Source organism: Alligator sinensis, unplaced genomic scaffold (assembly GCF_000455745.1).
Source record: "Alligator sinensis unplaced genomic scaffold, ASM45574v1 scaffold1318_3, whole genome shotgun sequence".
In the NCBI taxonomy this organism is placed as follows: domain Eukaryota; kingdom Metazoa; phylum Chordata; order Crocodylia; family Alligatoridae; genus Alligator; species Alligator sinensis.
In genome coordinates, this window is record NW_005842634.1 from 827,286 (window position 1) to 842,413 (window position 15,128).

Sequence of the window (15,128 nt, forward strand, 5' to 3'; positions counted from 1 at the left end):
ATGCTACCTGCGGCTAGGTGGCAGCACTCCACTGAGCTAACCCGACCATACTTTGATACTTGCATACAGCAATGTATGCTCCCAGAACAACTAGATCTGAAGAATTAATCACTGATGCCTCTTACAGGCCAAAGACAGGTAGGATTGCTGGAAAGCAATGACCAATACTTCATGGATCTTTGCTGTACAAAATTATGCTCTTTTAGGTGTAAGAAAAGAAATTAAACCAGATGAGTTCCAGGTAACCTGCTTCCTGGCCTGCAAACCTTTCATAAAAGTACAAAGAGAAACATTTATTTTTTTTACCATTAAGGAGCCCATGTATCATACTTCCATTTTGGTCTCATAATGTACCTTCCAGAGTCAGTTGCTGCACCCGTAAAGATCTCTGTCATGGGACAGCCCCTTACTAGGCCAGGTGCAATGCAAACAAAACTCACTGGTTTGATTTTTGGTCCCATCATGTCAGCTTGGGCAAAGGAGGTTTTGTTTAGATCTAAGTGTACATTAAGTTTAGATCGTGATTAGACGAAAAGGTAAAACAGGAATAGATTTTGGATTCTGTGGCTACACAGTCAAGGGAGCTGATTTGGGGAGGGTCAGTCCAAATCTCAGCTAGAAAAACAGGCCCCTTCCAATTTTGGACCTGATATAGATTCCAAACCCTGGAGGTGGGTTTAAATCGAGGTACTTGAGTCCCCTCCCCATCACGGATACCAAGAGAAATGCAGCATCTGAGGTTCCACTTACAGTCCACCTTGAGTTCAAAACCTTTATTAAGAAATCGTTGGCACAGCGTAGAGCTGAACCAGCAAATCTAAGAATAATAGATAAAGGGAGCAGTGAGGAGGGGCAGGATGAATTAACCCTCTACAGTGTAGCTTGAATATAGTTCCACTGCTTGTTCAGGAGATGGTCCTTAGTCTCGTATCTGCTTTCCTATGTATCACCTATCTGATGTGATCTTTGATATCTGTTTTGAGTCACCTTCTCCCTTCTGAGGACCAGGCACTGCATTTCACCTTGCAGCAGTCTAGAGAGAGAGGCTGTGCAACACAGATGTTTGGAGGAGTGGCAGCACTTGCCCCCAAAGGGCCAAGACATTGGTATCGATTTCCTTCTCCACTGGTGACATTTTTACAGTGTTAGTTCGTCACCCCCCACAGAGACCTTAGGGCTCCATTAACAAAGAAAAAACTATGCTCCAGGCAGCTCCCTCTTCCTGTATTAGGTGAAGGAAGGGAAAACTTTCTCCTCAGCTGAGTGCTCAATCCATCCATGCCCTGATACTATGAGAGAAGAGCTTTATTAACCAAAAAAGGGGGAGCTGAGAGTGACCATCTCTTCACCTTGCCTAATACTTCTGAAAAATCCTTGCAACCTTTTCTCTCAGAGGCTCTCACACCTTTGTTGTTTGCCATGGGCAGGAGGAAATCCCCATACAATTCTGCTCAGATTTTAGGTGAGTTGTAAAGACTTAAGAATTGACATTTTCTCTCTCATTTCTGTTCCTCAGAAAAACTGTGGAGGCTTGTCCAGATCTCTCTTTTTTTTTTTTGCACAAATTTTATATATATATACACACACACACATATATACACATACACACAGTTATATATACATACACGCACACACACACACATATATATAATATATATATATATATATAACAACCTGTCAAGTGACCACTGTGGTTCACTTGGTAGACGAAAGCATACTTTGACGGTTAAACTGTTTTAGTCCCGTTACACAGTTCGCACCGTGCACCCATCACCATCCCAGTGCTTTCACTCATTGTTCTCTTCAGAGGGTTTTCCTCTCAAACGTCTGTGCCAGTCTCCTCTCCACCATATGAGGGCTGTCATTTCTTTCCCATTGTCTCTTCTGTCTTTCTGTAGTACCAGTACATTTCACTCTGCCCCATTTTAATGCAGTTCTCAACTGTCAGGGCTGAGTGTCTGTTTATCAGCAGGTTCCTGGCTTTCCAAAGTGCATACCTGAAGCAGGATCAGGATTTGAACTGGTTGAAGTGGGCTGGTGGGGTCCCTTACTTCCCTGGTCAGGTTTCTGAAACCTGTCACCACCAGGAGGAGCACGCAGATTTTCTTCTACATCTCTCTAGCATATTGGCAGTCCCAGAAAAGGTGGTAAATTGTTTCTGCCTGCCAGTGGCAAGTCTGCCTTGGGCAATTTGATGGACCTCTCTGCCATGCCCGCACAGGGAGTGCCCGGTGGGCTGCCTGCCAGTTCAGGTCTCTGTGCTTCTTCTGCAGGTCCTTGTGCAAGATTCGCTCCCACGGGGCCTGGCAGCTCTCACCAGGTAGAAAGTCTATGGGTGATTACATTGTTCTTTTTTTTTTAAGGAACATTTTTCATGTCCCAAGTCAAATTGGCTAAAATCAATTCCAAATCCGTGAGTCATTCAAGAACCAATTGTGGCCCTACTACTGGCAAACATCCTCCACCCCCACCTGGGGCTTCAGGGCATCCTCCATACAGGCCCAAACCTGGAAGCTTGGGGTTCAGATGCCCCTGAGTTTCGCTTGCCCTCAGCCGTGTGGCTGCTGGAGCAAGCTAGGGAGAAGTCTCCCAGGACCAGAAAGTGGGCGTAAAGCCAAGATCTTCCCACTGGAAATCAAAGTAGGAGGGTTACTATACATTACCTCCACCTGAGTTACTACCCGGTGCCAGAAAAGCAGTTAGCCCCTGTCCCTAGGTAAACTGCCTTAGTGGTCACAGTATTTCCCCTGCCAGGATCAAGTTAGGGAGAAATGAACAGGAAATACCCAAATGCTTCTGCCACAACAGCAGCAGCAGGTACTGCACAGAGAGCACCTGAGATTTGCTATGGTAGTGATAGCAGGAGCAGGGGGGAAAAGCCAGGCTTCCTGCCACAAACACTCCTTGCCCCTGCCCTGGCCTCTGCATTTTGTGCTTTCCTGGGTACACAATGTGGGGCAGAGAAAGAAAGCCATATTCAGCTATTCCCAATCACCCTCTGGACCTACTAAATGGTCCTAACAACACATCCTTGCATCTGAGATAACTGTCTTCGGTTGCCAGTTACTGTAGTGAGTCCTGTAACTGTAACTGTAGTAGGTACTGTTTTGCATTGCTAATGATTCAGGTTTCAAATCCAGCCAGTATATTTGGGTGGTGGGGTGGAGAAACTAATCAAACTGTTTTTTAACGTTGTTCTTTTTTCATTTGTTTGTTTTTAAAAGGAAATGTCATACATGAAACATATTAGAGAATGTTATTCAAGTTGCAAGGTGCAAAGGAAGTGCAATTTTTTGTTTGATCGCCTTTATAACCATAAGTCAAATCACTTGTACGTATTTATTGGAAGATAGCCTTGAATTGCATGATCATATACTATTTTTTTCCATCTGACCTCATTCATGTAACATGACAGAAGCAAATAAAGGTAGTATGGCAACCAATTGTAAACCTGGCATTTTCTAACTTTTGATCAGTTGACTTTGAAACCCAAATCATTGTCCTTTAATACATTTTTTGCATGTAATAGATAAACAAATTAATCTGGTCTTTGAGCCATAAGAGGTGGGTGGGGGAAGAGACAGAGAAAATTAAGAAAATCATGCCAGGTGCTAACGGTCAGTGGTTATATACAAACATTTAATTGCAGGGGGGAAGCTGGGAAATTCCTCTTCTCTCAACTGTTCAGTAACTTCCCAGGCCAGAGAGGTGAGTTCCCCTCTACCCTGTATCTATCTATATTTGCAAAACGTTAGTCAGCTATATAAACAACACAGTGTTTATGAGTGCTCGGGTCTAAGCCATCTGTGGTTTCTCTGCCCCCGTAAATCATTGGGTTATTAGAAATGGGCAAAAACGCTCTCATTTCACAATTCTTCTATACAAAAGGGACATGTTTTTCACACCGAGTTTAATGAAAAATCCTGTTTTTCAAGCAGCTCCACTGGTTACTTAGGGAAGTGAGTATTTGTCAGTTTGACAGCACCGATATGAGGGCAAGAGAAAGATTATCTAACTTCTGTCAGCTGCCCCATCTCCACTCTGAGCCAGACTGTCACATATGAAAGAAAATTCCCAGTAGGGAACAGAGAAGTGCAATTTTCCACTCTCTGAGCTTCTGCTTAATTGTCTAGCCAGGAAAGGAGGAAGGCAGTGCTTGCTGGGCTAGAAGGATAGCTGGTGCTGTACTGTCCATACTACATAAGGCATGTGGACTCCACTGATTTTGTCCTGCATGTGAACTCCCTTGGGGCTGGAGGAGCTGCGTGGGATTTGAAAAATTCTGCCAGACCAAGAGCCTCTCCTTTCCAATCTTCAGGGCTTTCAAGAGGACCCATCAAGGGATATCCACAGAGGTATAATGTTATCCAAAGGGATATTGAATTCCCCTTCTTCTATGGCCCACAGGAAATATGTACCAGCTAGGAGTTTCCTCCTCTCAGTTGCACAGTCCCCAGTGAGTGATAACTCAGAAGATCCCTGGTAGCCCCGGTAAACCCTGTGGCTTTTCTGCAGTAACCATTCTTTGTCCTTGTTAGAGACTCTCTTAGCTTCTTCCCCTAGTTGTGAAGAAGACAGAGGCACCATCTACCTGCAGTGCAGAATGAAGCAAGGAAGGAGGATTTTTCAGGTTGCATGTTTCCTAAAGGCTGTATTTTAACGTTGGCTTTGCTTTTATAAGCTACATGTCAGATCCCAGCAGGTTTCTGGCTACACAGACCCGCAGATACGCTTTCACTTTACACTAGCTGAGAATGTGGCCTCTGCTCATGTATTGTGACTGAAAAGTCTCATTTCCTGCATTAAGAGAAGTAACAAATCATTTAGGAGGATGTTCTGCCTCTCAGTGGGCTGCTAGATAGGGTTTTCTTTCATTTCCGAGTTCTCGCTTCTTCCACAACCCACACGTTCTTTTTAAGTCAGCAGATTTTACAGGAACCTCTGTAATGCGAGCAGAAATTCCAACACCCTCTTAGACGATACTTAAAACTGAGTGTCAGACTTGCAGTGGCTTAGTTCCTCCTTGATTCAGCTTTGCACTTTTCTCTCCCAGTTTGTTTCTCAATGGAAAGCACTGAGTTCTGCTATGTTTGCTGCTTAGTCCAAGATTATCTGAAATATGTTCTTCAGGAATCACAGCTTGGACCAGCCCCAAGCAGAGTGGCTCATGTCTTACGAAACATTGCATCCTCTTTGCAAAAGGAAACTGAAGAGAATCTAAAGCCATTCTTGGACACACTTGAATTTTCATCTATAGATGTTGCCAGAAGAATTTTCACCCAAGTCATGGAGCAAGAATTTGCTGATGGCAATACCAACTGGGGACGGATTTTGACAATATTTATGTTTGGAGGAATTGTCACTAAGAGGCTTCAAGAGCATGGAGCTCAGCTTACAGGAGAAAATAAAGAGCAGATTTCATATTTCATCACAGAATACATCATGAACAACAAGGCTGAATGGATAGAGGCAAATGGAGGTTGGGTAAGTTTGAGTCCAGTATTTTGCTGGGTTTTTGGTTGTAGCCATGTTGGTCTAAGGGCATAGACAGGCAGGGTTCTTTTGAGTAGTCCAGTATTTTAGCATTTTCATCATAGAATAAATCAAAATTGAATTAAAAAAAATGTCTTTAAAGCCTTTGTCAACAACATATCAAGCTTGTTCAGGGATTTACTAGAATTTGCCAGTTTAATTCATTTTTCGCATACCTTGAATTCCTCATAGAGCAAATATCTTTCTTCAGATTTAAAATGTAGAAAGGCAAAACTCTTCTTTAGAGTACTTGCTGCAGCATAAACCACTGAAGTAAGACTCAGGTCATTTGTACCACACTTTGTTAAAGCCAAAGCTAAAACTGAGCCCCTAGTGAAATGGTGCAGTAGTAATGCTTATTTATAGAACCTGATCCAGAACTTAATAGCAGTCAACGGCATGGGAATGGGAACACTTCAGCATTGAAATCCTGACCCTGTGCAATCAATAGAAGTTTTGCCATGACTTCAGTGAGACCAAGATTTCATCCCATGTCAGTTTACTTGTACAATCTGATAGTCAGGTAAAATTGGAATCAAATCCTGCTTGCTCTCTTCATGCACTGAGACTATTTGTTTGAATGGAAACTGGCCAAGATATTCTCTGGATCTCCATTTGTTTGTCAAATATGAGTAAAACATATGGAAAAGTAGTATGTTGCTTCGTCCTGTGCATCATGACCTTTCAGTGGAACACCTCTATACAGATGGAGGCCTGCTTAAAATTTTACTCCCCTGCTTTGCAGGTTTCAGCATGCAAACATGGGTTTCTGTAGGAGTTTAGGGGAAGTAGCAAGCAAATGACATCTGAGCCCGGTATTCCCCTGATTCTTCTCTTTTTCTAGTTTCTTTTTTCTTATTTACAAATTTAGATTTTTCTTCATCCATCCTCTCTGGTCCTGATTCTATTGTGAATGGAGTTATTTTTAAATTGTAATGTCATCTACAATTGTGAAATTTGGATTCTTTTCTTTTTCTCTGATTTTCTTTTTCTGCCTTCTCCCATTATTTTTTCCTTTTCTTTCTCTTTTTTTCTTTCTCTCTTCCATTTCCCTTCAGCCACCTCTTTTTGGTAAGAAGAATTACTGCTGCTTCCTTGTCTATTTTCAGAGGTTCATCTCTCAATTTCTTTGAAGTGAAGTAATCTATATAAGGTCAACAGCAGTTTCTGGTAACCCTGTGTCTGGCAGTATTAGGGATTTCCAAGAAGTACCTCATCACCTCAGAACAATGAGGTTGAAAGGAAATTCTTTAGAAACATATTAAACCTGAAACAGAGGCTGGGGCATGTTATTTGCAGAGACTGGCCCAAAACAAGAAATGTATTTCCATCCTACATATGATCCTGCCCCCAGAGAGAGCAGGCAGGAAGGACATATTCTTGACCATGATCTGATCCAGAGATAAGGCAGACATTGAATGAAGTGTGGATATTTTCAACTATTGTTTTTAGAGCACAGTTCACTTATTTCTAAGTTAGTTGACTGGAATTGTAGGCACCAGGTTATGTCACCCTCTGTTGAACTGCAGTCAGAAGACAACAATGCACTTTGCACATAAGCTTATTATTTTAAAGCAATAACCATGTTTTTGTTTTGTTTTTTTCCTATAGGAAAACGGCTTCCTTGTGAAGTTTGAGGATCAGAAATCGTGGCTGTCCTTATTTGACGTGAAGGCAAGAATCATGGCTGTTTTCTCCTTCTTCAGTCAATATTATTGATAAAAAATGGACCTGTCTTCCTGCATGCATCAACTGGATATTCTTCTCCTTTTTCACGTGTCTTTATACATTTGACCATTTCATTACACATGCTTGTGTTCATTGGTTTTACTTTGTGAGGTCTTTCATTGTACGTGTTCAAGCAGTGGGCCTTGCAGCAGGTGTTGCATAGTCTGAGGCTCTGTGCTGCAGTCATGGGTGGTTGAACCAATGGTATGGCCTCACTTCTTCATTAGTTCCTTTGAGTGGAGGTTGAGACAGCACCACCTTTGCCATGGCTCATCAGCCCCTGGTAGTAAGGACTCAGCTGCTGGACTGTCCATTTTTCCGCTGTCAAGTATTTTCTTCAGCCGCTCGTTCCTCATCTGTAGGTGTCCTCTTGGGTGTGGCATCAAGAGGTTGGGTGCTGGTGAGGAAGTTCCTGCGTGACTTTAGACATTTGTGTGCTGCGGGATGGTTATACAGTGGGCATCTCATACCTTCAGTTTGGCTTGATCATTCTATCCTGCTAGCCACTGCTCTTCTGATGTCAGGCGGAGCAATGCCAGCCAGCAGGTATACATTGTTTGGTCCGGTAGGCTTCACACATCCTGTGATGCACTGGCAGCTATTGTTCCGACTGGGGTCAAGGCATGACTCATTGCACTGATTTCCTTTCAATAACTTCACCAAGGCTAAAATAAAGGAGGGGTTTTTTTGTTTTTACTTTGTTAATTTATGAACATACATAATCAATATGCCCAATGTGGCTTCTTTGACCACAGAAGAAACTGGAGTCCTCCAGTATGGAAGAGGAAGAGTACCAGCCCGCCAATATAAGTCAAGGAGAACAGTCAAGGAGAAACTGCTTTTAGGAAAAAGTTAATTATTCATGTTCATTCAATCTAGGCTGTTGTGCTGCACATATGTAGTAGAGCACTGAGTTATAAGCATGATCTAGTTGGGGGTGGGCAGCGTGAATTGTAATTGTTTTGTAAATGCATCTTGCTTTATTGCTATGGTCCCAACTCTTCATTGGTCCATAGGCAACAATACTAAACAATTAATGCACCGCTATTTGCATCATCATTTGCTTTCCCTGTCAATTTTAGTTTTAATATTTTCAGTTCTTACAGCTAGAAATAATATTGGAGGGTCTCACAGGCAACACATGGCCTGAAGCTATGGGATGGGAACAACTGCTTATTTTATTTTATTGCAACTTTATTATAAACAAAATATATTTTTTCACTAAAAGAAAACTAGATAAACATCCTTTATGTAAGTGCATCAGAGTTTATGAATAGATTGAATACTTATAATAGAACCAGTAACTTAAAATATTGGCCAGTTACACGAAATGTGTATTCCTGTTTACTGACAGTTCAATGGCATTTGTTTAATAATTTCTTTTTTAAAAAAAGGTTCTTTGTATGTACAGTTGCTACTTTATAAACTGCAGTAAGGTAGCCATTTAATTTCTTTTTAAAGAGATGTTTTTTACATGGTGAAGTGCAATAAAAATATTTGAAATTAATAAACTTTTGGTATCCCCTCTTTCTTTAGGACAATGAGTTTTGAAAAAAATATATTTTAAAGAATATATGGAGTTAGAATTGAGGCTTATTTTTACTAAGTTTCATCACGTGTGCTAGATAAGTAGTTCTCAACCATGTTAGACTCAGGGCACCCCTTGGAAAATGCCAGTTCTTCATTTTTACTTGGTTTTTTGACCACAGAAAAGTAACAGAACAATTCTTCTGTTGCAAAGAACTGAGAAAGAGCACAGCAGGTCAGAATGTGTTTAGCACAATGGATTCCTGTTTGAATGTCCGGGTTTATATTGTGAATAATGTTTGCATGCTTAACAGTGCTAACATTATGTGGAACCACATAACACCCTTGAAAGGTTCTCAGAGCACCCCAGGGGGCTGTGGCACTGTAACAGGGAATCCTAGCCCTGTAACGAGGAAGCAGGTTCGCCCCTTTAAGGCCAGAACTTTCTGGGCACAGAGGGCTGGTGGGGAAGGGGTTAAATGCGGAACCTGGATGGCCAGTCAGCTGACCAGAAGAGGCAGGACTATAAGAACCCTGGGTTCAATGGCAGTAGAGGGGTAGCAGCTGAAGGGGAAGTGGTGGTCTCTGAGAGCTCCACGAAGAAGCTTGGGGAGTGGTCCACGGCAGGAAGGGGGAAGCTACAGAAGCCCCTGAGAGGTGGCGGCTGCACCGCAGCCCGGACTGTAGCTGATGTTGCAGAGCCGAAGCACGAAACAGGTTCATGTAAGCTGACCTGCTGCTTTGCTCGATCTATCACGCAGTTATTTATTTATTTTTTTTGTGATTATTGTATAAGACCGGTGGTTTGGGAGAGGCTATTAGGGGCCGGAAGAGGCCTCATTATGGGGACCCACTATGGAGTGGGGACCCCGGCACCAGTGAGGGCGCAGCTTTTGGGGGCACACACCCTGGTGCCAGTGAGGTGCAGAGCGACACAGGGCTGTGCAGAGCCTGAGTGCCAGTAAGGGCGCAGTTTTGGGGTGACACAAACCCCAGCACTCAAAGGATGATCTTAAAAAGGCCAGGGAGGCCTGGTGCACCTGGGGTACAACTATATTTTGTTTTGACTGTCAGGGTGCAGGTTTGGGGTTGCACCCTGGTTTCAAACTTGCAGTCCCCTAGCTGTGGGGCCAGTGCCCGTGCCTCTGGGTCAGGGAGTGCCAGGCTCCAGAAGGGAGCAGAAAAGGGAGCCATGAGCCACCAGGCACGGGAAGAAAAAGCTAGAGCCTCGGAGTCAAACCCTGTTTAGTGGGTTTGGATGGGGAGGCCTAGATAGAGGAAAAAAAGAAGGGGGTCAGGCCATCCTAGGAGAGACCCCAACATACCCAATATAATAGGCAGACTCCTGCTCGCATCATAATTTCTATCAAGACGTGGCAGGAGAGATTAGGGTGGGACAGAAGAATTCCAAAGAAGGCTCCAAAGGCGCTCCATGTAAGGCGCGGATGACCAGGAAGATGGTGCTGGGGAGGGTGACCTGTTACAGGCACCATGGTTGAGAATCACTGGATTGCATACTCTTGCAAAAGCCAGCCTGGGCTAAAGTGAAAATCCAGGCCTGATCTGAAAAGAAAGTAATTTACAAGCCAATCTGTATGATTTTTGTAGCACTGTCTGGTCATTCATATAAACATATACTTTTCCTGGGGAAATGATGTAATAGACACTATATTTGGAGGCAAAAGTCTCTCCAATGTCAGGGGAACACCCTGTACCTGTTGCAAGCTTTTACAGTCTGTAGTGGGTTTGTTTGAACTGAATCAGGCTTTTCACTTGCTTCAAACAGTACTTGTGGCACTTAAGGAGGGAAATTCTAGGTTTTTCTGTAGCAGCCAGGACTGTTTCTGTGGTAACAGGTGATGGGAGTCAGGACTTTCTTTCCTACAGGGTTGGAGAGAGATAAACCAGGACAAGGAGCATGTGCAGGTGTGCGTGGGGATCAGTGATCCTGTGGACACCACTTTTTTTCCAAGACCCTCTCCTGTGGAGTTTTATAGTGTTGGGAAGATGTGCTCTTGCAGGTGGCATGTTTTCCAAATGAACTGGAGGGGTTTTGAAGTGTTAAAGTATTAAAAACTGCTAGAACCATCGTTTCCTTCAGTTTCTCCTTTACTTGAAGATGGGATACTGCACAGTGCCAGGGGGAACATTCATTTACAGTAGAGGTCTTGGGAGTAATTTAGGGCTCTTGAGGAAAAGGACCCTTGGAGCATGTGGAAGAAGGCCACATCTGGCCATACTTCAGGATTCAATGAGACATTTGTCCCATATGGCTTCTTGGCATCTGGGATTTGCAGGCCCAGGTTCATGGGATGAATCTCATAGAGAAGTGATTCTCAGTTAGGGTGCTAGAGCACCCTGGGGTACCTTTTGAAGGGTGCCTTGAGGTGTGAGGAGATAAGCAGATAAGCCAGGCTCAGACTTGTCCCTGCATGAACAATCTCCTACCTCTTACTGTCCAGCCCCTGTGTAGGGAGGTAAGCTCTGTAATGTATAAATTAATTATTGAAATTGGGTGCCAGTCAATTTGCAAAAGTTATGGAGGGGTGCCTTGAGTCCACTAAAGGGTGACCCTTGAGTCTAAAAAGTTTGAGAACACTGTTTATATCTTTCTTGTAGACATATTGGAGCTATGATGATCAAGACCTGAAGCAGTACAGGTAGTTGTTGACCCAAGGCAGTGTAAGGAAAATAAGGGAAAATCTGGACCCTCAAAGGCATGAATTCAGGTTGCTTAGCCAGTATTTGTGCCTATGTATCACCAATATGTGGACAAGGTTCTTTGGGTAGATGTAATGTCTTTTATTAGACCAACTAAATGTGATATCTAGATGCGATATCTTTTATTAGACCCAGGAGAGCACACAAATCGCCAGTAAACTCTCCCTAAGCCTGAAGAAGGGTGTTTGTGCCAGAAAGCTTACAAACAACAATTTTTCCAACTATTTAGTCCGACTAATAAAATCTCCCATCTACCCAAAGAACCATGTCTGCCAGTGTCCTTAGACCAACATGGCTACAAATAACAACATCATCAGTATGTGTGCATTAAGAATATATTAGATGGAAAATATATGTAATGGAGGATCATTGTACAGGATGTGGATTTTTCATTTTCCTCTGACACATCTGGCGATGAGCAGCACTGGAAGAAAGATACCAGACAAGATGGACTGAGGACCTTGAGGAATGACTTTCTAAATAAATGCTGAAATGTATTTATTTGTATAGTAGTCCCTAGAGATCAAAAATCTTATTCACTTTCAGACAGTACTTACTGTACAACTTTATTTTCTTTCATCAAATAATATATTTTAAATTATGAAACTATAGAATTTTAATTAAAACACAAAAAGCCAGACATGGCCTTTTTTCCCCTTTTTAAGCATAGAATTAAAGATAGAAGGTGCAAAAGTTCTAGCACCTGCCTTCTGTTGCTGAGACCTGGATGTAAGCAAAGGATGGTAGGACTATGATCTACCTTTGCCAGGAGCAAAATCTTTATCTGTCCCGTATTTAAGGAAAAGACTAGAGTAACGTCAACAGGTACTAGCTGTACTACAATACTTGGAAATCAGATAGTATATTAATAGTCATAGTGTATTAATGCTGCTGGCACTGGTTTTGCTACTGTTATGCAGTTTTCCCCTGCCACATCTGCTGCAGACCTGTATGTACATACGTGTGTGTGTGTGTGTGTGTGTGTGTGTGTTTATACACACACCAAAACCCCACAGACACAGCTGTTTAAGACATCACAACAGCTGTCACAAATTATTGGTGAAATGGTCATGCCTTGTTTTTAGAAAAGAGAAGAGAAGGCTGAGAGGAGATCTGGTGGCCGTCTATAAGCTGGCCAAGGGAGACTAGCAGGCAATAGGAGAGTCCCTGTTCCCCCGAGCACTACTGGGAGTAACAAGAAATAACGGCCATAAGTTGACGGAAAGTAGATTCAGGCTAGCTATCAGGAGGCACTACTTCACAGTCAGGGCGGCTAGGAGCTGGAACCAACTTCCAAGGGAACTGGTGCTTGCTTCTACCCTGGGGGTCTTTAAAAGAAGGCTGGATAATCACCTAGGCAGGGTCGTTTGACCCCAGCATTCTTTCCTGTCCATGGCAGGGGGTCGGACTTGATGATCTGCTCGGGTCCCTTCCAACCCTACCAACTATGTAACTATAAGAAACTCAAACAGCAGCAGGAAAGAGCAGTAGCTAGCAGGTGGTTTCAGGATATCAGAGAACACCACAGGCAGAGACCCATCAGACCTTCTAATGCCATCTCCCTACCTGGAGGATTGTTCTTTTGCTGCATGCTTGCTAGTGTTTTGTCAGATCACATAAGCTAAATGACTGAGTTCCTATCTTTTTCACTGGGAGACAGATATGCAAACCAAACATACTTTCCTAGTATGTACGGCGGAAGACAGTCTGAAAAGGAGGAGACAAAGCCAAAAAAAATTGAAAGAAAGTCCTTGTCTCTTTCCTGTTCTGTAAAGAATTCCCCAAACTTTCTAGATAACTTTTGTTATCTTGCCACAACTGGCTATTATGCAGGTAGGAAATCACTTGAGTGACAAGTGTTAAAATTATATTAAAATGTACTTCCCCTTTCTTTGCAGAACTGGGACAAGGGTGGTTTCTCTGTAAAGTCTGATCAGTGCTAAGTATAAAAGCGTTAAGTGATGGTTCTGCAATTGCAAGGGGCACTATGCTGGTCAGGGGCCCCCAGTGCATTATACCTGTGGGTTTGGGTGGTTGTCTAGGAAAGAGTAGGATCCTGAAACCAGACCTTGGCACTGGGTCCCCAAAATTAACCCTGCTGTGGGTTGAAAAGTCTTGCACTTGTAGGGCTTGTGTAATGCTGTGCATACACATAGCAGTTAGCTTCAGGCTGCCTTAAATTATGGGACAAGCCAGCCTAGTTCTAGACTGGCCTGAGGACTGAGGCAACACAAAGGTACAAACCGAGCCACCTTTACCACCTCAGTTCCTGGGCAAGTCAACTCTGTGATCTAGGACAACATTTCTAGCGTACCAACAAGTGGAGGAAAAATAACAAACCCCAAAGTGTTTTTAACATAGTTATGCTTGGCATTCACATCTCACCAACCATAAGCCCAAAGCCTGCAGCATAGCTTAAAAGCCATGACATTTCTAAACAAGACGTGGAAGGGATGGAAGTGGGGGTGGGAGGTGCGTCAGGGCATTAGCACCTCCTTGGATTCCTGGTCCGCCCAAAGTTTAAAATCACTTGCTTGGCAATGGCAGCAGCATTGCTAATCAGGCAGTGCTGAGGGAGTCCATTGACTTCATGGCTCATTAAACTCTACCTTACACCTTCTAAACTCTTCATCCCACAGGCCTCAATGACCCGCTCTTCTTTTGAACGGTCTTGATGTTCACCCATTCAGCTCCTCTTCTACAATTCACCCATCTGTTTGCTGCTCCTGGTCCCGAAGCACCTATTTCACAGCTGGGCAAATTGTTGTTAACTCACTACAGTGTAGTTATATATATTTTTGCTTTGATCTTCAACTGAACATCACAGCCCAAGGCCCCTAGCAGAGGAGTAAAACTTCTAGTTTATTTTGAACTGGGGAAAAACACCTGTTGTCTTCAGTCCGATGAGACACCTCACCCTCTGCATGCCGCCCCCCACCCTCAAAATGCTGGATCTGCCCATGCACACGACTGTTTCCCATCTGCCTACCTACCGACCGACCGTGTGCCCTCCTCGGAAAGAGGGCTAACAGCATCCTGGCCTGCAGCAGTCGGAGCGCTGCCAGCAGACTTAGGGAGGCGATTCGGCACCGCCGAGGGCACGTCTGGAGCATCGCGTCCAGTTTTGCCCGCTCCCACTGCAGAAAGGACATGGAAAAATTTAGAGTCCAGCGGAAAGCAACGAAAATGGTGAGGGGGCTGAGGGGACTGGGCTTATTTGATCCGGAGAAGAGAAGACGGAGAGGGGATTTAGCAGCAGGGTGCTTACAAGCTAGACCAGGGCGGGCAATGTTTGAGGGGTCGAGTGCCAACCCTCCCCTCCACTCCCACAACCTGGATGGGGAGGGAGCGGTCTCTCTCTGGGGCGGACAACGGCACGTCGTGGCACGTCGGCCACCCCGGTTGGGGTGCGCGGGGCCTGATGCTCGTGTCCACCCCGCGTGGCGCGGAGCCGGTGGTGAAGAAGGAGCAGCGGTGTCCAGGGAGTTGAGGTTGGATACTAGGAAGGCCTTTTTCACAAGGAAGCACCGGGACGGCCTGTAAGAAACGCCATCCTCGGGGCGGGGGGTTAAGACCAAGCCCTGGCTGGGATGATGTTGCTGGGGCCGGCGCGGCCCGGC

At 44.1% G+C, this 15,128-nt stretch overlaps 1 protein-coding gene across 5 annotated transcripts in view; it reads left to right on the plus strand.

The window, feature by feature from the left end:
- Window positions 1-5,064: 5,064 nt before the first annotated feature.
- Window positions 5,065-15,128, plus strand: part of MTHFS (methenyltetrahydrofolate synthetase) — a 45,423-nt gene continuing 35,359 nt past the window's right edge. The window contains exons 1-2 of one of the 5 annotated variants that reach the window (XM_025215249.1): window positions 5,065-5,484; window positions 7,144-7,206. In XM_025215249.1, coding sequence (XP_025071034.1) covers window positions 5,065-5,484; window positions 7,144-7,206 — 483 coding nt within the window. Of the gene's footprint in view, window positions 5,485-7,143; window positions 7,207-9,489; window positions 9,511-14,559; window positions 14,698-14,834; window positions 15,048-15,128 lie in introns of those variants that run through there. The other 4 variants (XM_006033449.3, XM_006033448.3, XM_006033450.3 and 1 more) reach the window with 4 other exon arrangements.